Genomic DNA, 27,274 nt, shown 5'->3' on the forward strand with positions numbered 1-27,274 from the left:
GTTTCGTTTACTTAAATTTTGTTTTGTTTGGTACTGATTTAATTTGACCATATATATGATCTCTTTGCATGCATGTATGTAGCAGTTGGTTTTAGTGCATAGGCTTATGTACCATATATTAATTTCTTGCATTTAAATTTTCTCACATTAAAAATTATAACAATGCAAAGTTAATATATTATTGTGATGTTCATTTCAAATTTGGGACATCTATATATTTTCTTAAAACAAAAAAAGAGCCACGGTAGTTTAACAGATTTTGTTTTTGATATTGGAATAGTAAGGGTGTTTTTTCAAAATGTGGATTGATGTGGTGTTATTCTCAAATGTAAAACCGTTTAATTAGATAAACAAAAATCGAACCATCCGATTTGTGAGAAGTACAGAAATCAGACCGTTCGATTTGTGAGAATACAGAAATTGGACTGAGGAATTTGTGAAATAGGACAGAAATCAGACTGAGGAATTTCTGTTAAAAAAAATTAAAAAATTTGAAGTATAGAAATTGGACCTTTCGATTTATGTATCTTTCACACTTTTAAAAAACACAAAAAATTATAATGTTAAAGTATATCACTACTTTTACTTCCATATACAAAGAAAAAGCCTTATTTAAGATGGGAATTAATATTTGAATTTGATATAAATAAAAATAAAAATATATGTAGTAGTATAAAACAGCAAGTTAATTGCGGCATGTGTGATTGTTTGTGACAATATTCAAGAAACAAGAAATTGCTCATGTGTTGTTCTGATCAAATTGTACTCATTAGTACAACCTGGTAATGTGTTTGCTTTTCCCTGTTGTTTTGGTCTTTGTGATAATGTGCAGTGATCAGAGATCAGAGACACACACAAACATGACAGATAATATTAGATTCAGTGAAAAAATCAAACCATTTTTGCAGCATCCCATGTGTCTCTCACAGTCTTATTCGTCCATCTTTTTCAAATTTCTTATTTTATTTTATTATTATTGATTTCACTTTTACTTTCAAAGTTCAAAATGCAACATATAAATTTGAAATAATTTTGTATAATATAGCCTGAAAAGTTCTTAATAGCTTGCTTGACCATTTTCTTGTTACATTATGATTCATCACCAGGTCTGCCACATTTATATTATCATTTTATTTGCAACATAGTACATGTCCCACTTCTATTGCACCATGTGTGATGTCTTCTATACACCTAAACATTATTAGTAAGGTACAAATTTTTATTTTAACTTATTAGAATACAACTAATTATAAATAACTACCAATAACTTCCATTGAAGAGCTAATTAATAATCTTTCACTTTTTATGTTAGAAAAATATTAATAGTTTAATACAATAATGAAATTGATCAAATTCATAAACAAAATAAGACTCACTTTTATTTTAGATGTGATCAAATATAATAAGAACTTAGAAATAATGTTCCTATATATAATAATCTCCGATTCTATAATATATAATCTAGCTACCAATTCAAAAAAAAAAAAAATTGTAGCTTATATACGTGTAATATTAGATGATACACTTTTCTTTGGCTAGTGAACCTAACCACAAAGAAAATTACGATGCATTATTCATATCACCTTTTTTCTTCTTAGAAGAGGGCATGCTTCATAACCTTCCATTTTTGTGAATATACAATATTATAATGAGTTAAGTATAATTTTGGTTCTTAAGGTATAAGTCAAAAATTTTTTTGTCTTTAACTTTTTTTTTTAATTTGCATATAAAATCGTTCTTAAAAATCGTTATTTTTACTTAAATATTAAAATTTTGGACCAAATTATTCATAACAAGAAAATTATTAAATTTGAAAAAAAAAAAAGAGAAAGACAGTATTTCTCTCTTGTAAAGGAAAAAGGAAAGAAAAAGAACGGAAAAGGGAAGAAGAAGCTAAGAAAGCTGTCCACGATCCACCTTTGCCTCCACTTCTGCCGTTACTTCTGTACGATTTTGGTTCCTAAGGTAAGGACGATCGATTTTAAAATCAAGTTAAATCTTAGGGACGATTTTGTATACAAAAAAAAAAAGTTAAAGACGAAAAAAATTTTCGACCTATATCTTAGAGACCAAAATCGTACTTAACCCTATTACAATTGACTATCACTCTTACATGGACATTAAAAATTAATTTATTATGAATCTAAACTATATTTAAAAATTTATCGTTTACCAATAAATTACTATATTAACAAGACATGATTCGAACTTCTCATATTTACTTAAGTAAACGAATAAATTATCTACTTGACTAATCTAAATTGGTTTCTCTGGTTTTGTTACTGTTAAGATTTTTGTTTAATCTTCACAAATATATTATTATTATTATTATTATTATTATTATTATTATTATTATATTATTTAAGAAAAGCAAATGATAAGAAGGTAGGAAAGCTTGTCGAGAAAAGTGAATAGAAGCATAGAGAGGTCATACTCAAGAACGTGGTTGGTTGGTTGGTTGGTTCATTTCTTCGAAGACATTCACATTAATTGTTCTAATTAGAATGACTATAATAAATACAACCCCAGCCTCAGTGTAATAAAAGCTTTGATCATGCTTGTCAATTTATCTACCCACATTAATTTGATTATCAAACTACAATGTTTTCTAACTAGAAAAAAATAAAATAAAATAAAATAAAAAGAGTGTGTATGTCAACAACATTGTGAAGTTTCTTTCACTATGTGGTCCTTTCTAAACCATGACCACAGCATTATTTTGTAATAAGACATGAATTATATCCAATGTGCGCCACAATTTCGTTGCGTTAGTTAACATGTTTCCAAGGTTTAGAAAGTGATATTATTAATTTATTATTCTTTGAAAGGTTAAAAATTTTGTGATTCGTATACGGCATTGTCCGGCATGCATTTACGTGGAGTCTTAATTTTATTAAATTAATTTGGATTGGTTAAATTAATTCCACCCTGTACTGTGTACAGTACAATATTGGCGTTAATATATAATTTTATTTTCAAAAAAAAAAAGAGAGTAAAATAAAAGATTCTCTTTGATGTAATATGTAGGATACATACTAAGACAGGTAATTTGGTATCACTTTCCTTGCATATACTCTTCATGTTCTGCGAAGGAGATTATTTGAAGAAAATAAACTTTAAAATAGAGGAGAAATTTATAATTTAATAATTTATACTATATATATTTATATATTTTTTATTTTAAAGAAAATTGGGTGAGAAAGTTGAAAGGGCCACCAATTTTGATGAAATAAGGATAATAAGGGATATTCTTTTAAGTTGAAAGGGACTTGACCTATACTTTGGCACATGAAGGCCATGTTACTCTTGCCTCTAAGCAAAAAAAATAATCAAATTGCATTTGCCATTGACATTGGCCTTGCCCCTTCTCTCACTCACTCTCACACTCACACCATTCCAACCGTTTGATAATGCCTACCCTTCACTCTCCAAGGTAACCTCTAAATTGATTTGTTCATAGCAAATTGTAGCTTTAATTGCATTTGCACTTTATGTCCTTTTTATAGAAAACTTTAATGGAATCAAATTGTACTCAAAAGCAAGCCATAAAAAAATACATGGAAGTGAGTAATGACTATCTAAAGGACTAAAAGTAACTACAAACTATGTTGTTAAGTCAACTGAGGCTAGTTCAATTGGCTAGATTTCCCCTTCTCGAGTGTTCATGATTTGAACCTTCTTTATAATACACAAAAAAAAAAAAAAAACACTACAAACGTTATATGCCAAGTAGTTAGAAAACTTTACATCTTGGTGATGTTCTTCCATTTTCTCTTTTTGTTTTTTTCTCCTCATACTATGACAAGTGAATGACTAATTTGTTGTGGATCGCAAATCCATTTGAGGGTTAATAAATTATTACATACACAAAATGATATTCGAATATCTAATATTTACTTAAACGAACTAATGAACTAACCACTAGATCAACTCATAATTTAGTGGTGATGTTTCTTGTTATAAGAAACTTGACTAATCTAATCAAATCTAACTGAAGTTTCCCAAAATCCCTGGTTTAAGGGACTTATATATTTACTATTGTGCCAAATCTTATGTTAATTGAAAAATGAAAAATTTTGCCATTCTTGATGTAAATTAAAACTTTTTTCCATGCTAATGCGTTTTAGAAAAAATAAGGAGTGCACTGCTCTATGAAAATTAACTTATTGTTATGATAAACAAGAAAAGAGACAAAAAAATAAAATATCTTAAATCCTAAATTTTAAACGTTAAATTCTAAATCTAAATTATTGATATAAAAAAGTATAATAAATAAAGAATTAAAATTTATTTAATTAACAATAAATGTAACACTTCTTATTTCGGAAGGAACATTTAAGGATAAACTATTTTTTTCATTATGTAGAATTTAATACGTTTATTAGATTTACATTTTAATTTTAACACCACATTGATAAACAAGTCATAATACATTGCTCGCTGATTACAACTCTTTAACCAAAAACACATCATTAAGCCATGCCCATGAATAAACAAAACATATCATCCATTATTCTTCCTATGATGTTTACTATATTATACAAGCATTTGTTTTGATATAAACTATTTATGAAAAATGGGGGACTAAAGCCCTAAAATGTATTGTATAATGTATATGCATTGTACCTACCATGTCTTTGTGCTTGGTATTTTTGGTCTGCCACTCTGCCCAATATACGAACTCAAAGGGACACAAACTAAGGAGACTCATTGGTATTATTATTAAAACCTACCAAAAACAACGTGGCTGGAAGTTGAGTTTCACATTAATGGCAAAACCCTGAAAAGTCCACTTCTATCCCCTAGTTCACATCACACCCAAACAATGAATGTAATGCAAGCTACAGTGTCTTGCTTGTAAGATCAACACCATTAAACAATGAAAATAAATAAATAAATAAAAGTTAGTGCAAGCTATTCAATGCAAAGGATACAATTCAACTGAGAAAATTCACTCTTGTGCATACACAACTACACTTACCAAATATAGCTTACATGTGTATATATCAAGATTCAATAGAACAAGTTCACAAGTGTGTATCATTTTGAGAATTTTCAAAAAGAAAAAAAAAAAAGATGGTAAATAAGAAAGCAGGGGAAATTTTAGCCTACTATTCTGACACTAGCATACTACTAAAACTTTTTTAACTATGCTGAATGTATATTATATAAAATTATAAATAAATTAACTCTTGGGAGCAAATCATACACATTTGGCCTCTTGTTTATTGGCAGGGACAAACTAATCTTAGACAATTACAACAACGCAGACAAAAATGAAATCAATGATTACACAGCCGAAGAGAATTAGAGAGAAACTAGCATCAGGAAAACACACACTCGACTCATTCCTCTGCCACCTCACTAATTCGAAAACAAACCTTAAAGATCCGAATTGTACATTTACTGGTCGGAAGAAGATTTGAAGTATTGATGATGCTGCCCATCTATCAAACTAATCTGTCGTCTGAGTTTAGCAATATGAGCTTGAACCTAAGAGAAGGCATTCGAAGGATGAAATAACTGTCAGCTCAGAATATTAGTTTTCTTAGATGGTTTATAGATGACAGAGTCACTCACTGAATTCAAGGAAAGCTAATGCACAATTTATGCATTTGATGATAACGGATGACAAAATTAAATCCTTTGATTATGAATAATCAGAGAAGTGGTGCAATATAGGAGCAATTAGATAAAACTATAATGTCTCCCCCCTTTCTTGAGAAGTTAAACTAAATAATTCAATTACAATCAAGCATCCCAAACAATGACAGATCAGCACAGCAAATAACCTAATCAAGGATATACGGTAGTGCATTCTGTGCTAATATTCCAAAGTGGTAATTCTTACAAGTGCATGCTAGGATGCCTATGCTATGGTGGCTATGGTGCCTTAAAAGGTTTGCTAGAATTAAAGTAACGGTTTTTTTACTATTTAAAAATGCTTTTTAATTTAAAAAATAAAAGAAAAAGTGTTACCAAAATATAAAAAAAAAAGTGTCACTTCAATTTTGACTACACTTTTATAGCCACCATAACCACCATAACCATAGGCATCATAGACTCCACCTTCTTACAGTGGTCTTGCTGCAGAGGTACAAGACACAAGTCACAAAAATAATCCGTAAACATCATTGGGAGAACAAATGTCTTGATCAGAACATCTGAGATAAAATTCTCCATGCATGCAAAGTCTGTCAATGACTCATTTAGATTCATAAAAACTTAACATCAAGGCATCAAAAGAAGCCCTAATTTCCACAATAGGTTATATGATATAAATGTGACTGATGGTACTGTGTGGTATATACCTGCTGACGAGCTGCTGCAAGCTGCAAGAGTTCATCTGCTTCTGAGAAATTTGTGAACCATTGGCTTAAGGGATGATCTTTGGTATCGCCTTTCCTTCTTTTACTTGCATCCTCAACAGGTACTGCATTTGTATTATACATTTAGTTAACTCAAACATGAAACGAAAGAAAGCTGCAGAGAATACTGGCAACCGTTAAGTAACATACTTGGTGGAGGCAAGGTAACCCCGGGGGGCAATCTCGGCACATTCACTGCTGGATGGTTTTGCACACGGGACAAAAAAGCCTCCGATGGATCAGGAAAAACTATCTCATCATATAACTCCACGACAACAGGCTTCTTTGTTGACATGGAGCTGTTTTCATCCTCTGGATACAATTTCAAGTGATGATATCTGTGTATATAGTACACTTCAATAAAATACAAGATTCAGAAATTACTGCACATTTCACAAAGAAAATAGTCTGCAATTTCACATGACTAATGAATGCCAGTTGGAAAGCTCTTTAGTACATCATTAAGATCAAGCACTTGAATTATACAGCTGCACTAAAACCAACCTACCATAACATGACATAAAACTAACTTTACACTCATCCAAGCTTATCTCTATTGATTAAGTGAAGCACTTAATGCAAATTGTTCCAGCAGAGTTAGAACTTCTTCATTGAACAAATCAAGAAATTAGAAAGTATCAACAAATGCCTTAAGACACTACTGTTATTGCCCTGAATCAGCTACCCGATAAAAAGAACAGTACAGAGCAACTTACAAGTTTAAAGGCTTGTCACAAACATCACTGTGGAAATGAAGTGTGATCACAATTTCAAATTCACCCCATCCCGCCTCCGACAACTCGAAAGGCGGCGACTCCACAACTCGTGTGGGATTATTAAAACTTGAATGCAATTGAAAAACAGCACGCTTTACTATTGCCCCAAGGTCCTCATTTGATGCTCCACGAACATACACAGTCCATTTATGTGACTGATACCTTGTACAGCACAAATATTGTCACATTCTCTCTTTAATTTGAGAATAATAATAAAAACATTTGGTAATGAGTGATACTTACTCACTAGCCTTTTTCCCAAGCCAGAATGCAATATTCCCATACACTATTGGAACACTTATTTCTACATCTTTGAGCTTCTTACCTAAGTTCTACACAAAACCATGAATGGTTTTATTGGTCACACTAAACAGTCAAAATAAAAATAAAGAGTCACTTTTAATAAACTAGATTAATTCCAAATATCATTTTTTTTCCCGTTCTGCTTCTGCAGTGTTTGTTTTTCCATGTTAAAATCGTAGTTCTTATGATAGGTTCAGATTAAACTCAGATCAAAGCTTCAGCATTGAAACCACTGAAACAAACCAAGCTGCAAGCTTTAATTACCCCAGAACGAAATCATTGTTTAGGGATTGTGGAAAATGGGGTTTTTATTTTGCTTTTTGAAATTTTGTTGTTTCCGGAATCAGAATGGAGAGAAAGGGATTACCTTCTTATCGGTGTCTTCGGATTTTCCCATTTTGGTTCGATGAGACTTGGGGGTAGGACCACTTAATTCAGGCTGATCTTGACCGTGCTTTTTCGAGGATGAGCTGTTGGTCATATCAATCTAACGACTTCGTCACAGTCTCTCAGATCAAACGCTTAATCAATCGGAGCAATTTGCTTTGGCTAGGGTTTCTGTCTCTACCGAAATTGCGCACTTTCTGTCGTTGACGACGTCGTTTCCTGTGTTTCTTCGGTTTTTTTGTTTATTTTTTGGGCGTAAATTGAGCCCAATTCTCAAGTGTGTTAAAAAGTTCTGAACGGCCCAACCAAGGGCCTGGTATCTTTTTTAATGTAATATTTATATTTTTTGTTTGATTACATTAAAAACAAAGATATAAATAAAAATAACTAAATAAAAAATAACAAAAATTCTGATAAAAATAAATAAATAAATAAAAAGTTTAGTCACCAATAAAAAAATTATCCAACTTAAGTTCATGGAGTAATTAATTCACTTATTGACTTAAGTAAGTGTTAAAATTCAAATTCTGCTTTGTATATTATATATGGAAAATATAAATTCATTGATGTGATAGATTAATTTTTGATATACCGAAAATATTGTGAAAAAAAATTTCAGAAAATTTATTTAAAATATGTAGAAAATGTTAAACTTATATAAGCATTCAAATTATCATTGAAAAAGGTTTATAAAATGAAAAATTCTAAAAAAAAAATTAGAATTGGGCATATAGAGATTAGTTAAGAATTAGAATTGTTTTAACTGTAATTACAGTTTCTTAACAAGTTGACTCATTTAAAAAAAAAAAAAAATTAGATACGAGATTTAATTAATTTGAAACTCACAATATTTAGTGGCAGTAATAAAGTAATAATTTTTTGAAAAGTGCTACACATACAAGTCATTTTTGTTTACAAGTTTTACAAGTTGGGCCTAACATGCGCGTTACAGAAGAAGAAGCAGAAGAAGAAGAAGAAGAAGAAGCAGAAGAAGAAGAAGAAGCAGAAGCGTGAATATAAATGACTTGTATGATTTGTATGGAAAAGCGTTCTCTCTTTGTCTTCGATCTCCTTCTGTTTTTTTCGATTTTCATGGTTTCTGAAATCAAGCTTTGAAATTGTTTTGAAGATGATGGAAGTTCAAAAATACACCCGAACGATTACAAAAATACACCCAAACGATTATAGAAATACATTCAAAGGATTACAGAAATACACCCAAACAGTTACAGAAATAAACCAAACGATTACAGAAATACACCCAAAGGATTACAGAAATACACTCAAAGGATTTAAGAAATACACCCAAAGGATTTAAGAAATACACCCAATATAGGGAGAGACAGTATATTTCTTCTTGAAATCAATACACCCAAAGAATTATAGAAATACACCCAAAGGATTACAAAAATACACCCAAAGAATTTAAGAAATACACCAAAAATTCGTTGAAGTACACCTTATGCATAATTCAGAACTCTTTCTCTTTTTCCTCCTCATCTTCTGCTGCTGCTTCTTCTTCTTCAAAAACGATTTCAGAGCTTGATGTCAAAAAACAATGGAAACCGAGAATAACGAAAAAAGAAAACAAAGAGAAAAGCACGTAAATGAAGAAGAAGAACAGGAAGAGGAAGAAAAACATGTAGCAAGAAGAAGAAGAAGGAGAAAGAGAAGGTAAGAAATCGTAACTTGAATAATGTTTCTTCGTTTTTTCTGGTGATTTTGATGAAGGAGAAAGAGAAAACGAAAAGAGGAGAAGAAATTTCAATAAAAAAAGAGGGAGGAAGAGAAGAAAAAGAGACACAGAGAAAGAAGAGGAAGAGTTAGAGGAAGCACGGAGAAAGAAGAAGAAGAAAAAGAAGCACAAAAAAAAGTGAAACGGCGTGTTTATAAATGACTTGTATAACTTGTATGAAAAATCACTTGTATGTGGAGAATTACTCTAATTGTTTTCCCTATAATTTTGAATACTTGCTAGAAAAACCCAAGAATGTATTCTGTTCTTAATATTATTTTTGACAGTTGAAGAATTAGCACTTTGCTTCTTACTAGAATACCCTCTTTCATTATTTTTGAATACTTGCCTTGCTTGATCCAACACAATTTCTAACATTATAAAGTTATTTCAATTTCCACATTAATAGGAAATTTATTCAGCAATGCTTCATGTTCATACATAAGAAACTAAAGGAAAAAAAATGGAAAAAGAAACAAATACTACAACCATAATGGATTAAATAACTAAAACATTCCATTTTCTCTCTAGCAGTATTGTTTCTAAGCCAAATTCACATTTGGCACAAACAAGAGGAAAATTTAAAAAAAGAAAAAGGAAAAGTACATATCAAATATTACATTTGTATTATCAGAGGTATCATATCACTGTATAAATGAAACCTTACATGGGTTGAAATTTTTCCAAACCCATGCTTTCAAGGCAAAAACAGAAAATATGATCCATCCTCATTAAAAAAACAAAGGAAAAAAAAAAAAAAGAAAGAAACAGGACATATATTTATATACTTTTGGAGGTTGTTCATGAGAATCTAGCATAAGGTAGATGTGAGACTCATGAACAAATCTTGTGAGCATGGAATTGTGAGTCCTCCCATTGGATGGCTGAATCCAAATTCATTCTCTGCAATGCTAAGTAGTTCTTGAAAAGAAGGTTGATTCAAAACTGACACTGGTATGACGAATCGCTTCTTTTCGCCTTCGCCTACATACACGGCGAAGTATCCTTTGGGAACTTCCATTGATGTCGCGGAAGCTTGCCGGCGAAGAATGTGCTTAGCACTCAAAACACTAGGCAAACGAATAGCCATTGCAAAAAGTATTGTTGTTTAGAACTTAGAAAGAAAGAAAGAAAGAAAGAAAGAAAGAAAGAAAAAATGAAAATTCTCTTCTTAATTTTTTTGTTTTGAATTTAGTGTGTTGTTGGAAGAAGCTTAGAATATGTTGTGTATTTATAGATAGCAAAGACTTTAGGGGTGATTTTGATTTGGAATAAAGCAGTGGCATATAGAGAATTAGGCAGTGTTTAGTGATAACGTGAGGTACAAGTATTAAATTAAAGCTTATGATTGATTAATATTAGTTGTAAAGATTATAAAAAAAATTAATTAAGATCAAGGAACAACCAATGGGTGGTCCTACACGATAATGTGACAGATGTAGATACAATGGTATCTGGTCAATTTTCCAAAGACTTGCTGGGTCAATTATTAAATTAATTAAAGATTAGTGTCAACAATTTAATTAGAATAATAAGATATTAATCATTTAGTATAAATGGATATTTAATAGTTTATACCCATATTTCCAGCCAAAACTCACCTGATTATTCGCTGTCCAAATCTAATCTCAATGATTTGAGGCTAAAGCCTTTGAATACCTAACAATATTGTCATGTGGCCAACCTCAATTATTTAGAAAATTTCTGTTCTTATGTATGAGTAACATGCAATAATTCTTTTATATGTATTAACTGAGTTCAAGAAGAATGTTTATAGCAAGTTTCATTATAATTAAACAAGTTAAAAGACTCTAGTTCCATGATTTTTATGTGCTAACAAGGTCTTAGCTTAATAATTTATGTTTGGTGTATTTCTTAAGAAATAATTACTGATCTCTAAGTTGAATTTAATATATAATGACACTGATGAATTATTAGAATCTGTAGAATTGGACAAAAAAGTAGTTCAACAATATCTTACCATAATTTCTTATTCAAATTCATTGTACCACTTCCAAAAGAATGATTGATTCAAGGAAGAAACAAAAAATGGGGAATGTTTAGATAAAAGAAAAGTGCCTTCTGTACATTTGCCTCTGTCAAAATCTAAGTCTCTGCATCAAACATGATTATTTATAACTTTTCAAGCTTAGAGGTGAGCCTTAGGAACTCATCCTCATTGCATGGTATTGTGAGGCGACCAGTCTGATGATCATATCCGAATTCTTCTTCTGCTTGGTTTAGTAGGTCTTGAAAAGAAGGTTGGTTCAAGTATGATATAGGAATCATGAACCGCCTCATGTTATCGCCGATGTAGACAGCAAGATAGCCTTTTGGGACTTGATCAAACCCCTTGGAAGCTGCTTGGACTGCAGAAGATGATACCTTTCTAATACCCGGAATGCGAAAACCCATTGTTGATCTCAAGGTAATGAATATTGATCTCAAACTAGTTGTAAGAAAGAAATATCTGAATGACCTTGTGTTGTTTGAGAAACCATGGAATTAGGTGTATATATAGATGCATTATTATGCTTGATCCTGTGAAAATAAGTTCTTCAATGAATGGTTTCTAATGGGGCTATGGTAGGGACTACATAAGAAAGGGATCATATGGTATTGCCATATATGTCCCTTTTGAAAGATCATGAAATTATATGTGGGAACATACCCTACCTTCTTAGACAATGGGAAACAGATTATTTCAATTGATTAGCATAGGTGAACACTATTGTTTGTTGTTGATTCATGCATTTATTGCTGTGTAGTTATTCAATGGTAGACAAGCTTCATGCATATAGATATTAGTTAGTACTTGGCAGCTATCTATTTAATATTAGCATTGAATTTGTTAGCAACATGAAGAAGAAAATGTGACATGTCTAAAGCATGTTTAGGAAAATATGGAATACTAATTAAGATATGAACAAATATAAGGTCTAGGTTTGAGAGCATTTACTCTTAACCACTTTTCTAAGACAGAACCATGTGAACTCTTATGTGTATGGACCCCAATGCTTTAACCACTTCAACAACCTTTCATTCATGAAATAGTTTTCCAACAAAGAGCCTTAAGATCTATAAATACAAAAACTCATTGGCACTTCTAAGCATCAAAACTAAAACACAATCTTCTCTTAAACTTGAGAACTGTTTTCCATTGTTCTTCTTTTTACATATTATACACTGAAAATGGGTTTCCGTTTAACTGCTATTCGAAGAACATCCTCGTTCTCAGGTAGGCAAGCAGCTTCAAAATCTGTAGAAGTCCCAAAGGGGTATCTTGCAGTGTATGTCGGAGAAAACCAGAAGCGTTTTGTGATCCCCATTTCATATTTGAACCAACCTTCATTCCAAGACCTGTTGAGTCAAGCTGAGGAAGAGTTTGGATATGATCATCCCATGGGAGGTCTCACAATTCCGTGCAGTGAAGATGTCTTTCAACAAATCACATCCCGCTTGAATTGATAATGAATCTCACACCATAGAAGACTGACATAGATTAGCATACACATGTTGTATACAGTAGATTAGTATAGAACATTAGAATGGCAAGTTCAAAGAGCATGCCTTCTGTTTTTTAATTAATTTTTATATAATCTCAGATTGAGAATGTCAGAATGAATTCAATTACTCAAGTTTTTGAGTTTATTATTATAGCATTGTTCACTTCACTTCTTCATGCACTTAGGAAGGAGATTATATGAGCTTAGTTACTTTGCTGCAAAAGAAAAAAAAAAAACATAAGAAACCTGATTTATCTGTGAACAAATTTAAGATTATATTCCTGAAGTATTTTGATCTGAACACTAAACCAAACTTAAACTATAAGTATAAACATGGACACAAACACTAGATTATGAGATCCTTTATGAACCACTAAAAATTTCTCTTAGATCACACTTGTCTCACAAGTCATGTGGTAATACTTGTGCTTCATACAGTTCAGAGTTTTCTTGTGACAGAAGAGAAAAGTAACCAACTTTTTTTTTTCTCCATTTTTTTATTAAAATTTCACTAAACACATTTCTTAATATGTTTAATATAGAAAGATTTTATTGGAGTTTCAAAAATTTAAAGTTTTTATTATTTTTATAGTAAATTTATCAATTTTTTTCATTTATTAAGTAATCTTACTTATGACTACTTTTAAGATATTAATTAGTTAACTTTTTAGGCTATTTATTTACTGTAGAATTTAGAAATAAGACATTGAACCAATTTCTCTAATCTTCACACTGAGGCTTTTACTTTTTAAAAATTATAATATCTATATTTAGTAAATCAAACTAAAAATAATTTTTAGTAAATACAAATATTAAGAATTATATTTAATAAAATAATTTTTAAAATTTTAAAAGACTATAATCAATATAAATATAAAAATAAATCTAAATATTTATTAATATATAAAATTATATTAAATTTTAATAAATATGGACTCATTTTAAAAAATGCATTGCTAACTTATGAAGCTCCTTATTTTAGTTTACCTACCCAACCCATGATCCGAAGAAAGTTACAAACTTTCCATGAACTTTTGAGCTGGGAAACGCAATAGAAGCTTCTGGAACTTCCCTTCGACTTCAAGGAGCTTTCCCAACCTCTTGGGTAAGTGGTACACTCATTCCATTCTCTGATCATTGTTTATTGTGTTGCATCAATTCTACTACTTATGAAATGACACAACTTGTTACTCTATGCTTTTTCCCGAGTTTGATTTTTACTATGTTCAAATTATAATTTTTTTTGACGAACCGCGGATGATGTTTATTTTTCCCTCAATTTTAAAAATAGTTTTATTAGTATTGAATTGCTGACTTTAATTCTGTGCCAGTCAACTGTGTTCTAAGTTTCTGCCCCTGAATTCCTAAATCAAACCACTAAGAGGTGCAGATATTGGAATTTTGCTGGATTGAGTTGGAAAAAATGCAATAATTCAAAAATAATTGTAAGATAATATTGTTACTGTTTCTGATATGTTTGCTGCTTATTGGGGATATGCTTTTTTCAAGTGTTGGATTAGGATTTTGAGCACTATGAATATTTCAGGTGACACTGGCTTGTGATCATGCTAGTATGCTACGGGTTCTCTTGTTTCCCTTAGTTAGCACTTGGCAGCTACTTGCTAGTATTGAGTTGCATTATTAATTTGAAAAAAATGTCACATGCCTTAAGCATGTCTACTAAGATGTTGAAAACCAATTAAGACATGAACAGATATAAGGTTTCAGTTGATCTTATCTCTTTTGATTGTGAGTGGCTGCTCTATTGGCCATTCTTTGAGAGGGTGGGGTATGCACTCTTATGCTACTGCTTAATTCTTGGTAGAGGTCTCTAAGACATCACCATGTGATCTTTCGTGTTTATGCTTCCCATCCTTTAACCCCCTTCAGCAATCATTCATCTCTTAAACAGTTTTCTGAAGGATATTAAGATCTATAAATACACTTGCTCTTGCCTTCAAAAACAACACAACTCATTGGCACTCTAGAGCATCAACACAAACACATTCTTCTTAAACTTGAGAGCTTTCTCTTGTTTTTCTTCTCACTTATTTACACAAAGATGGGTTTCCGTTTACCTATTATCCGAAAGGCATCATTCTCTACTAGCCAAGCGGCTTCAAAATCTGTAGAAGTCCCAAAGGGGTATCTTGCAGTGTATGTTGGAGAAGAACAAAAGCGATATGTCATCCCAATTTCATACTTGAATCAACCTTCATTCCAAGACTTGTTGAATCAAGCTGCGGAAGAGTTTGGATATGATCATCCCATGGGAGGTCTCACAATTCCTTGCAGTGAACATGTCTTCCAGCAAATCACTTCTCGTTTGAATTGACGAGGAAACTTACACTGTAGGAGACTGACATAGATTAGTATACATTTTTGTACAATAGATTAGTATTGATATCAGAATGACAAATTCCTTTTTGTATGATGAAAATTGATAATGAATTCAATTACCCAACTACTTTCTTTGTCAATACAAATGTTCGCACTCCCAACAAGTAGGAGCTTATATGAGCAGAGCTACTTGCTTTAAGAACGCCATATTTGACTGTTTGAATAAATTTTGAAGGCGAGAACTAAATTCCTTATCGTAGCATATATAGAGCTAGAGAATTTTTCCTAAGACCTGAGAGAAAGATAAATATCTCGGTGAAAAAATTGTTTTTGTGATTGAAGTAACGGATGCCAATAACTATATGCATACCTATAGATTTTCTCTCTTACTCTCAGCTATAGTTTTAGCTATGCCTTGAATTCCCAAAATTCGATGATCAAGGCTGTATTTATGAGATTTCGTTGCTACATGGTGTGAAGGTCAACTACAGTGCTCTACGATTCCATATTTTTCTCATTCTAATGAGCTTAGTGGCCTAATTGGAAAATTTTGAAAGAAAAAAAAAATCATGTTATAGCAAAACTAGGAGTTCTATGTTTATTTGCCTATTAAATATTTAGCCATTTTCTTTGTTCTTTACTAAGTCTGCAGGAAGTCACAAACTTCACATAAAAATTTCGAACTTGGTTGGCGACCTATCGTTTCCTTGCTCTTACGTGAGCTGTGTGGCAGACCAGAAACTTTTGGAGCTTCCCTTCAATGAATGTTTAACAACCCTCTGACCCAGTTCACTAAGCTTGTGAGTTCTTTGGTTTGTCATCCATATTGATTCTTCTGATCATTGTTAATGTTTCATGATTTTTACATGTGCCCAACGGTAAGTGGTGGGCTTCTGGCTCTATGCTCTTTTGGAGTTTAGTTTCTCTTACATTCAAATGATAATACCAAGGAGCTAAGTATGATGTTGATCTTCTCTCAAAAATTGTTATTTTTTAAATTACTATTTTTGAGTTAGTAATTTAGCTTATATGTTTGTCAAATGTTCTCTTCTAAGTTTTTGCCCCTGAATTCCTTTATCACTGTAGTGCCTTTGTCCCCCCCCCCCCCCCCCTTTTTATTTTCAATACATGCCAGCCTGAGCGCATGAATGCCTTGGACTTTTCAGGATAAATCTCCAACTAATACTGCTTGAAAATATTAGAAACCATAGAGATTGGACGAAAGCCTAGTATTCCAACATTGTTGTATCATAACTTTCTCATTGCAATAAATTTTTACAATTCCAAAGAAATGACAAAAAGAAGAGATTAAATGAAAAATCTTTACAGTAAAAAGAAAGTGCCTTCTGTACATTTGCCTCAGCTAATCTATCTCTGTCTAAATGATTTACAACTCCTTCCAGAGAGAGGTGAGCTTTAGGAACTCATCCTCAAGGCATGGAATTCTAAGACCACCAATTGGATGATCATACCCAAATTCTTCTTCTGCCTGACTTAGTAATTCTTGAAACAATGGTTGGTTCAAGTATGAGATAGGAATTATGAACCGCTTCATTTTATCTCCAATGTAGACTGCAAGATAGCCTCTTGGGACTTCACTCCCCTTTGAAGCTGCTTGAGTTGTACTAATTGATGCCCTTCTAATACCTGGTATGCGGAAACCCATTGTCTTTTTGTTCTTCACACACACAAAAAAATGTATTGATCTGAAAGGACTTGTATGAGAATGAAATTATATGAATTATAATACTTCTGGATGCAAGTGATTTGTGTTGCTTGAGATCACAAGAGAATAGTGTATATATAGTTCATAAGAGTCTGTAAACCAATTCCCTAATGAATTATTCCAATCCGGGTACGATGGGGTCTACATGAGAGACACGGGATCACATGGTATTGTCTTGCAAGTATCTTTCAAGTTTTAGGAAGTTGGATAGGAGAACAAAAACCCCACCATTTGAAGATTAAAGACATTTTCATACGTGAAACCTAATGCTTGTTCATGCATTGATTGCTGTTTAGTCACTTCAATGCTAGTAGACATGGTTTAGACATCTCACATATTTTTTTTTTTAATTAGATTGATATGCTACACACACATATCTATACACTTCTATCAGAGTGATTGTTTGAAATCTGTGGACCAAAATGTATGCCAACCAGCTGACTGTTCAGATAAGCAGTAGGTGTTGGTCATTCAGTCACACACAATTTCTTCATCTATATTGAAACACATCCTAGACACTGCCATGTGATCCTTCACGGCCATGTCTCTTTGTATACCCCATTCAAATAGCTTTTCTTCAATTATCAGCATTTCAAAGTGATCTTGAAAGTGCTCTATATATATAGATAGTCATGGTTGAAGTCACATACAAGTAAATTCCTCTGCATTGTCTAAGCATCAAATACTTTCAACAGAAGTTTTTCCAAATTGTTCTCTCACAATGGGTTTCCGTTTGCCTGGTCTTCAAAGGCGCAATGACATCCCAAAGGGTCACCTTGCAGTTTATGTAGGAGAAAATCAAAAGAAGCGATTTGTGATTCCTATATCATTCTTGAGTCAACCTTCAATTCAAGACTTACTAAGTCATGCTGAACAAGAATTTGGATTTGACCACCCAATGGGTGGGCTCACAATACCTTGCAAAGAAGATGTCTTCCTTGAGATCACTTCTCAGTTGCATAAGTCATAGGAGAGGATCGAACATAGATGGTCAATTATCCAACTCAATTTTGTAAAGAAATCATAGGCTAACATTGTAGATTATCTGCTTTCTCTCTTGTTCTTTCCTACTTCGTAGGAAGAATGATGTATCTACACAGATAAAATTTATTAACAAGGATTATTGCAATTTCATATCTATGAGCCACTTTTATATTCTCTCAAGTCTCAACATTTCTTATTTTCTTTTGACCTTTTATTTCAAATTGTTTTTTGGATGATTGTATATTTTCATGTTGTTATTACTTATGTATGAACCTGGTTAACAAACTAATCTCTATACTTGCTGTATTGTTTAGTACTTCTTTAGTTATGTGGAATGATTGGCTTAATTGCTGGAACATACTTTGTGACTTCCAAGAACTAGTGGTAACAGGAAGGTATTGTAAAAAAAAAAATGTGGTCCTCTCTTGCCTCGAATTATTTAAGAGCAATTAGAAGTATTCCATGGTCGATAGTTCACATTGCAAGAGGTATTGTACCAGTAGAGAACCGATGGGATATGTTTTGATCCACATAATTCTTAGTTTACTGGTACGGAATTTATAACTCACAAACTAACCGGCAAGTGCATCGGGTCGTACCAAGTAGTACCTCAAGTGAATGAGGGTCAATCCCATGAGGATTGATGGACTAAGCAACAATGATTGAGTGATTTACTTAGTTAGACAAGTAGAAAAGAGTGTTTGGGTCTCAATTGCATTAAACAGTAAATTCAGAAGATCAGAAAGCAAGCAGTAAACGGATTGTGAAATATATATGAGAAAACAGTTAAGGTTTCAGAGATATTTATTTTTCAAATTAACTTTTTTTACCAACTATTTTAATCATGTAAGATTCAATTCATGGCAAACTATATGTGACTAAACTCTAATTCCTTAGACCTTTTTGTCTCCTCTAACCTTCATCAACTGTCAATTCCTTGGTCACTTGATTCCAATTAGAGGGTTAAGTTCAAAACTAGTTTATGTGCCACAGAAACCCTAATTATAAGAGGATTATATGTCACGTATCCAGTTAAGTCCAGATAATTAGTGATTTAGGAGAATTTGTTTTCAAGATGTTGTTCAGGTAAATTGCTTTTCCAAGGTTTACAAAAACTCAATTAGAATAAGGGTCATACTTCCGTTCCACCCAAATTCATAAGATGAAGAACGAAAACAATTCTTGAATTTGAAATCAATACATGAATTAAAATAGAAAAGCAATAGTATTAATCTATAGAATAAACAGAGTTCCTAACCTTAACAGTGGAGGTTTAGTTGCTCATGGTTCAGAGAAAAAACAAGAATTCTGAAAAACTGTAAAGTGCGAAATGAGGTAAGAGAAGAGAGAAGAGCCCGAAGGAATGATTCTTTTCCCTTTTTATATCTAATCCTAATTAATGTAAAATATATTTTCTAAAACTAAATAATATCTTTTTCTATTTATAAACAAATTAAAGTTTTAATCAAAATTAAATAAACTTCTTCGTGCAACTTCAATTGAGACGTGGGGATCATTGTGAATCATTGAGCTGGCGCCTAACTTGAAAAATCCCAAGTTAGACGGCACTATGGCAGCAAGCTTGGACGCGTCTCTTTTGTCTCGGCGCCTAACTTCAGAATTCTAAAGTTAGGCGCCACCTTGGCAGCAAGCGAGGCTTTATTCTTCTTCTGGCGCCTAACTTGAGAATTGCCAAGTTAGGCGCCAGTATGGCTGAATATGTTGGAGAAGAAATGTATACTATTATACATCGTTGAAAAGCTCTGGAAGTTAGCTTTCCAATGCCAGTGGAATCACGTCAATTGGACCTTTGTAACTCAAGTTATTCCCGGTGGAGTGCCAGGAGGTCATGGAATAGCATCATTCACTTTCTTCTCTTCTATAAAAACTCCGTTAAATCCATCCGAATGCTACCTGAAATAAACAGAATTGCACACAACTCAAAATAGCATTCATAGTGACTAAAAGGTATTTAAATCTTAATTAAACTTAACAATTCGAATGCAAATTCACTAGGAAAAGATAGAAAAAATGCTCACGCATCACAACACTAAAGTTGAACTGTTGCTTGTCCTCAAGCAACCAAAACTAATATAGGTTTAGGATGTGAATTTGCACGAAAAGTGAGTACTCAATTAAGCTCATGTCTCTTCTTAAAGTGGAGTTTATATACTGCAATTCTGAATAAGTTCGGCATCTCACTATCCTTTGAATCTGAGGAATGTCATTGTCCTTTGGAATTAGAGTCCGGATAATATTATGAATTCTCTAGCCTTTTTACCTTGGATTAATCATTGAACACAGCAAAATTTTTTCATTCTCTTTTCTTTAGTGCTTTGCACCTTGAGCTTAGCCGTGACTTTAAATGCTTTGTCTCAAGCTTTACTTGACACAAAAACACCACAAGCATTTAACTGGGAAACTCTCTTTTGGTTCTGATTTTTCTTTCAGTTACTTCCAGATAGTGGTGCTCAAAGCCTTTGGTATACTTTGTTAAATGCACTTGATCTCGACTCTTAGTACTCTGTCTCAAGGATTACTTGACACATTTACACGACAAGCATATGACTAGGGAAACAACTCTTTGAACTTTTAATCATGTCTGACCTCTCTAGTCATTGATGCTCAGAGCTTTGGACCCTGCTTTTCTTTATTTTCTTTTGCTTCAAGGATTAAGCTTTTGTTTACTTCAGAGAATTCATAATAGTTCTCTAAATTCTTGATCCTCATGCATCAATATCCTTTGATTCAAATTGAAATATGCACTGTTTATATCATACATTCAGAATCACAGATAATACCACCACATTTAAGTAAATAAGACTACTCTTTAATAACAACTCAATTTCTCATGCAATACATCACTTTTTTTTTCTTTAGAATCAAGCTCAATGAACAGCATACGAGACAACTTTTTAAAACTAAATGCAGAATTAAAAATAGCAAAATTAAACTAGAACATAAGAATTGAAATACTAAAGATTATACAGACACTAAGACAAAATGGCAGAAAATAGGAACATAACATAATAATAACAGAATATAACAGAAAGTGAAAGGGGACTAAACCACATCAGTCTCCATGGTGGGGATCTCTCTCCTCTGACTGTGGTCCATATGATCCTCTCAAATGGCCAAAGTCCTTTCTCAGTTGGGAAATCTCCTGGCGTTGAGAGTCCTGGGCAGCCCTCATCTGATCAAGGGTGGAGGTGAGATACTCCCAACGGTTGTCTTGTGTCACCCTCATCTGCTCCATGGATGCATTGAATTGTTGCCAACGACTATCCTCTGTGATTCTCATCTGTTCAATAGAAGATGTAAGCTGCTGCCAGTACTCCTGAGGTGGGAAGTAATGCCCCTGAGGTAATAGAGGATGGTTCTGTTGAGCTTCTTCCTCAGCTTGATCTTCTCTGGGGACCCTGTGGTGTTCCCTAAGATACTCCATGGTCTTCTTAGTAATTGGCCTCTCAACAGGAATGGGGAAGTCATTATCCACCTTTACCTTTGCCGCTTCACATAGGCGGTAAATCAGATGTGGAAAACCAAGCCTAGCCTTCTTAAGAGGATTGGAGGCAATGTTATATATTTGTTCTGGAATAATGTCCTCTACCTCCACTACTTCTCCTTTCATGATACAGTGAATCATAACAGCCCGATCCACAGTGCATTCGGACCGGTTGCTAGTTGGCATGATAGACCTTCGAATGAAGTCTAACCATCCCCTAGCTATAGGGAGAAGATCAGTGCTCTTTAGTTGGTTCGGCTTCCCTTCTGCACCTATTCTCCACCGAGAACCTGGAATGCATATTTCTTCAAGTACTTGCTCCAGTTGTTGATCTCTATGCATCCTCTCACTGTAGCAAGCAGATATATGATCTGGAGGTGGCAGATGGAGGGCTTTCCGGATGCTTTTTGGACTGAAATCAATGATCTTTCCTCTCACATAGCTTTGGTAGTTCTTTTTATTGACCCCGTCAACATCCTTGTAAATGACCCAGAGATTGCCATAAAATTCTTGGACCATCAATTGTCCAACCTCAGTGTGCGGATTGCACAGAAATTGCCACCCTCTCCTCTGAATCTGAAATTGAATTTCTGAATATTCATCCGGTTGAAGTGCAAATCTCACTTCGGGAGTTACAGCCTTCTTGTAAGTATTCTCATAAAAGTGTTTTTCATGGAGCTTGGAGCGGAACCTCTGTGCATTATAAGAACTGGTGACTGGCTCTTTGTCTTTCCTCTTCCTTGAGGACGCAATAGTTTTTGGTGCCATTACGGTGAATAGAAAAATAACAAGTAAAGCGGCTAACACTAAACTTAAAATTTTTACTCGTCCTTGAGCAAATTAGAGAATTACAAAGAGGAAGACAGAGAGTAAAAGATGAAGAAAACTAAAATAATGAAGTAAAATTAAATTAAATTATTTTTTTTGAATTACACTGAATAAATAAATTAAAAAAATAGGTGGGGTAATGAAAGAAAAGGGGGGGGGGGTGGTTATGTGTATAGAAGAGGGGACGTGTTTATATAGGCAGGGGGTTGATCTGGCTGGGTGTAGTTAGCTTGGGGAAGGAGAAAAGGACTAATCTGTTGTTGTGTGATAATGGAATGGAAGGGGGGTCTTTATATAGGTGAGGGGGGATGGCTTGATCACGGGTGGGTTTGGGTGTTGGTGAGGGGCTTTGTTGGGAAGGAATGAAACAAGGCAGGAGCAGCGTTCACAGGTTGGTCTGGGGAAGGAAAAAGGAAGGGTTGGAAATAGTTAGGAAAGGGAAAAAGGGAGGGGATCAGGGAATGGGTAGGGTATTCGGTCAAGGTGGGTTGGGACTGGACTTATAGGGAAGAGGGTTGGAAGGGAGGGATATCGCAGCTGGGCTCACGGGATTGGAATATTGGTCAGGGGAGGGTAGACGGGGAAGGAAAAAGGAAGGGTTGGGATGGGGTTTGAGGGCTAGAAAAAAAAAGGAAAGTGAATATGTGCAGGATTGGGGAATGGAATCACAGTGATTTGGTGCAGGATTCACATGATTCAGTTAGGAATTAGGCAATTTATGAGAGCTGGCGCCTAACTCGAGGGTAACAGCGCTAACTTGGAGTGAGAGCTTTCCCACGGCGCCTAACTTTGCTCTTGAACTCAGGCTCAGTTTGGGTAACTAACTTAATTAAGTTCTTTTTGATAAAATAACTTAAACAATAAATGACTCTGTTAAAAGTAACTTATAAATAAGTTATTTTGTGTTTGGATTTTTAACTCTAAAAGTGCTTATTTTAAAGAAATGTAATGAAAAGTAGAAGTATTATGAGAGAAATCATTTTTTTTAACTTCTCTATAAGCTCCAAAATAGCTTCTTAAAAAGTTACAATTTGGTTTTGAAAATTGCACCCGACATTAATACTACTACTTTTCATAAGTCAAAAGTTAAAAAAAGCTACTTCTAGAGTTTCCCAAACGAGCCCTCATACTGGTGCCTAACTTGAGAAATTTGCAGTTAGGCGCCAAGTGTACAAAAAGGAACAAATTTCCTCGGCCTAGTTAGGTGCATTCTAAATTTTTAATTTTTTATTTTTTTGCTGGTAAGTGAAGTTAGGCGTGGACCGGCAGTGGATAATCTTCTAAGATGTTTTATGTGGCGCCTAACTTCAAGACTCCAATTTTACACGCATGACTGCCACCTAATTTCATAAATAAATAGAAAAAAAAAATGGAAAACTCTACTTTAGAAGGCAAAAAATTTTCAGTGAAGTAACCTACGTAAAAGGAATAAAATAAAACAATCAAATAATTAAAGAAAAAAATAATTCGAAAATTGTAACTAAAATTAACCTGAAAAGTTTTAAAATTTATATAAAAAAATTGAATAGAAAAATTAAAATAAAATTAATTAGGTAACACCGAACTTAATTTTAGAAATTAAGAAAAAGTAATAGCAGTAAATTTCGAAAATAAAAGGGCAGAATTAAATAAAATTAAAGCTAGAATGTCTAATCTAAGCAATCAAACAACTAATAATTGTCAATCACAGTCAATCCCCGACAACGATGCCAAAAATTTAGTGCGAAATTTATAACCTACAAACTAACTGGAAAGTGCACCGGGTCATACCAAGTAGTACCTCAAGTGAATGAGGGTCGATTCCACGAGGATTGATAGACTAAGCAACAATGATTGAGTGATTTACTTAGTTAGACAAGCAGAAAAGAGTGTTTGGGTCTCAATTGCATTGAACAGTAAATTCAAAAGATCAAAAAGCAAGTAGTAAACGGATTGTGAAATATATATGAAAAAACAGTTAAGGTTTTAGAGATATTTATTTTCTGGATTAACTTTTCTTACCAACTATTTTAATCATGTAAGATTCAATTTATGGCAAACTATATGTGACTAAACCCTAATTCCTTAGACCTTTTTAGTCTCCTCTAATCTTCATCAACCGCCAATTCCTTGGTCACTTGATTCCAATTAGAGGGTTAAGTTCAAAACTAGTTTATGTGCCACAGAAACCCTAATTAATTATCCAAATATAAGAGGATTATATGTCACGTATCCCGTTAAGTCCAGATAATTAGTGATTTACGAGAATTTGTTTTCAAGCTGTTGTTCAGGTAAATTATTTTCCAAAGTTTACAAGAACTCAATTAGAATAAGGGCCATACTTCCATTCCACCCAGATCCATAAGATGAAGAACGAAAATAATTCTTGAATTTGAAATCAATACAGGAATTAAAATAGAAGAGTAATAGTATTAATCCATAGAATAAACAGAGCTCCTAACCTTAACAATGGGGGTTTCGTTACTCATGGTTCAGAGAGAAAACAAGGATTTTGAAAAACTGTAAAGTGCGGAATGAGGTAAGAGAAGAGAGAAGAGTCCGAAGGGCTGATTATTTTTCCTTTTTATATCTAATCCTAATTAATGTAAAATATATTTTTTAAAACTAAATAATATATTTTTCTATATATAAATAAATTAAAATTTTAATCAAAATTAAATAAACTTCTTCGTGCAGCTTCAATTGAGATGTGGGGACCATTGTGAATCATTGAGCCGCGCGCTTATTGGAAAATCCCAAGTTAGACACCACTATGGCAGCAAGCTTGGACGCATCTCTTTTGTCTTGACGCCTAACTTCAGAAGGCAGCAAGCGAGGCTTTGTTCTTCTTCTGGCGCCTAACTTGAGAATAACCAAGTTAGGTGCCAGTATGGCCGAATATGTTGGGGAAGAAGTGTATACTATTATACATCGTTGGAAAGTTTTGCAAGTTAGCTTTCCAATGCCACTAGAATCACGTCAATTAGACCCCTGTAGCTCAAGTTATTTCCATTGGAGTGCCAGGAGGTCATGGTTGACAGTATCATTCACTTTCTTCTCTTCTATAAAAATTCCGTCAAATCCATCCGAATGTTACCTGAAATAAACAGAATTGCACACAACTCAAAGTAGTATTCATAGTGACTAAAAAGTATTTAAATCTTGATTAAACTTAACAATTCGAATACAAATTCATTAGAAAAAGATAAAAAAGATGTTCACGCATTACTTACTGGTTGTAAAGTCACTTTCTGAAGGTGCCAACTATTTGGCATGAAATCTGAAGTGTCAACTAATCCTTGAAGACAAAACCATGTGATATCCCATTTGCTGTTGTCTATCAATAGACCCCATCAAGGGTATGATTTGTTTTTTTATTTTTTTATATTTTTTTATATATGTATAAGATAATATTTACATACACAATTGGAAAAAACTATCATTATAATTTTTTTTTTAAATATTGATTGATTTTCATGAGGTGTAAATTTCTTTAACTTTGACTCTTATACTTTTTTATTCTAATTCTAAAAGTTATATTTCTTAGTTTATAATGATTATATTTTGATAATTTTTAAATATTTTTTTTTAATTGTTGAGAGTTATTAGTGTGTTACTTGTTTCACCTAGATTATTTTTTTTTTTACCTAAAAAGGTTAAAAAAGATAACATGTCAGGATACATATAAGGGTGAAAGGATGAGAAAAGAAAACTTAGTGAAGAAAAATACAATGAAGTTATAACAAAATTTTTATGCATTAATCAGTCACAATAATTATGATGTTCCACTTTTGCGAGAAAGCAAAGGGAAAAACAAGATATACACTCAATGTATTATGATACTACAAAATTGTTTGAGTTGAGCTAATCTATGCTATGTCAGCCTCTTTTTTCTGATGAATGAGTGATTCAAGCAAAAAATGATATGATATCTAAGAACACATCTTCTGTGCAAGGAATTGTGAGGCCACCCATTGGATGAACATAACCAAATTCTTCTTCTGCTTTATTCAGCAAGTCTTGAAATGATGGTTGGTTCAAATATGATATTGGAACTATGAACCTCTTCATCTTTTCTCCAACATAAACTGCAAGATGCCCCTTTGAGACTTCTCCACCCTTTGAAGCTGCTTGTGTAGATTTTCTAATACCAGGTAAGCGAAATCCCATTGTTTCTTCTTTGTTGCTCCACTCACACAACTATAGAATGATCTCAAGTAGCTTGTATATGAAAAAAGTGTTTCAAGTCTGATGTTTTGTGTTTGAGAATGCAAAGATGAGTATTGGTATATATAGATCAAAAGGATGCTTGTGTGGATACCCTTCTGTATGGAATTGAATGGGGTCTAGAAAGACAAGGACTCATGAACCTTCACATGCTGCTGTCTCTTGGAGGTATTTATGAAGAACTACTAATGATTCAGGAGCAAATGGCCCACATTATTGAAGATTTGCCAACATAATCAATCCTTGAAAATGAAAGAGGTATGAACTATTGATTGTTGAGAACCTAATTGTTGTTTAAAAAATTTAATGGCCTGCTTCTCATCTACATACCAAACTTTATCTATTCTTCACTTGGTGTTGCTTTGAGCTTGATGCACATTCACACATCCCCGTGATAATATATCAATGTTGGCTCAATTATTAACTACCATGTTTCAGAGCTATCAATCACGTCCTGCTTGGGGTTTTCAAATTTCATAATTTGTTACTCTGGTATTATTAGTTGGCAGATGTATGGATATAAAGTTTTCAATCTAAGGAAAATATATGAGATGTCTAAAGCATGTCTAGTAGAAGGTGGATATTGTTTGGGCCATTCCTTTAGAAGGTG

The 27,274-nt window shown here is 33.1% G+C and overlaps 3 protein-coding genes and 2 long non-coding RNA genes across 6 annotated transcripts; 1 reads left to right on the forward strand and 4 right to left on the reverse strand.

The window, feature by feature from the left end:
* Window positions 1-4,880: 4,880 nt before the first annotated feature.
* Window positions 4,881-8,056, reverse strand: LOC112736958 (transcription initiation factor TFIID subunit 14b). Its single transcript, XM_025786647.3, has 6 exons — window positions 7,815-8,056; window positions 7,388-7,476; window positions 7,085-7,306; window positions 6,519-6,706; window positions 6,312-6,433; window positions 4,881-5,493 (listed from the first exon to the last, which is right to left on the reverse strand). The coding sequence occupies exons 1-6, from the start codon at window positions 7,926-7,928 to the stop codon at window positions 5,404-5,406; spliced, it is 825 nt and encodes a 274-aa protein (XP_025642432.1). The 5' UTR covers window positions 7,929-8,056; the 3' UTR covers window positions 4,881-5,403.
* A 1,881-nt stretch (window positions 8,057-9,937) lies between these two features.
* Window positions 9,938-10,789, reverse strand: LOC112736959 (auxin-responsive protein SAUR22). The gene has a single exon (XM_025786649.3). The coding sequence runs from the start codon at window positions 10,657-10,659 to the stop codon at window positions 10,381-10,383; it is 279 nt and encodes a 92-aa protein (XP_025642434.1). The 5' UTR covers window positions 10,660-10,789; the 3' UTR covers window positions 9,938-10,380.
* Window positions 10,790-13,784: 2,995 nt separating this feature from the next.
* On the forward strand, window positions 13,785-16,443 carry LOC112736962 (uncharacterized). 2 transcript variants are annotated; one of them, XR_011870184.1, is made up of 2 exons: window positions 13,785-14,180; window positions 14,622-15,542. It is a non-coding gene; the product is annotated as an uncharacterized lncRNA (long non-coding RNA). The 2 variants fall into 2 exon arrangements; XR_003168847.2 differs by lacking the exon at window positions 14,622-15,542 and adding an exon at window positions 16,061-16,443 and having other exon boundaries at window positions 14,031-14,180.
* A 359-nt stretch (window positions 16,444-16,802) lies between these two features.
* On the reverse strand, window positions 16,803-17,081 carry LOC140177423 (auxin-induced protein X10A-like). The gene has a single exon (XM_072210523.1). It carries the CDS (start codon window positions 17,079-17,081, stop codon window positions 16,803-16,805), a length of 279 nt encoding a protein of 92 aa, XP_072066624.1.
* Window positions 17,082-24,847: 7,766 nt separating this feature from the next.
* On the reverse strand, window positions 24,848-26,701 carry LOC140178067 (uncharacterized). Its single transcript, XR_011870186.1, has 2 exons — window positions 25,671-26,701; window positions 24,848-25,534 (listed from the first exon to the last, which is right to left on the reverse strand). It is a non-coding gene; the product is annotated as an uncharacterized lncRNA (long non-coding RNA).
* Between the last annotated feature and the right edge of the window lie 573 nt (window positions 26,702-27,274).

The sequence above is a fragment of the Arachis hypogaea genome, chromosome 13 (genome assembly GCF_003086295.3).
Source record: "Arachis hypogaea cultivar Tifrunner chromosome 13, arahy.Tifrunner.gnm2.J5K5, whole genome shotgun sequence".
NCBI lineage: Eukaryota > Viridiplantae > Streptophyta > Magnoliopsida > Fabales > Fabaceae > Arachis > Arachis hypogaea.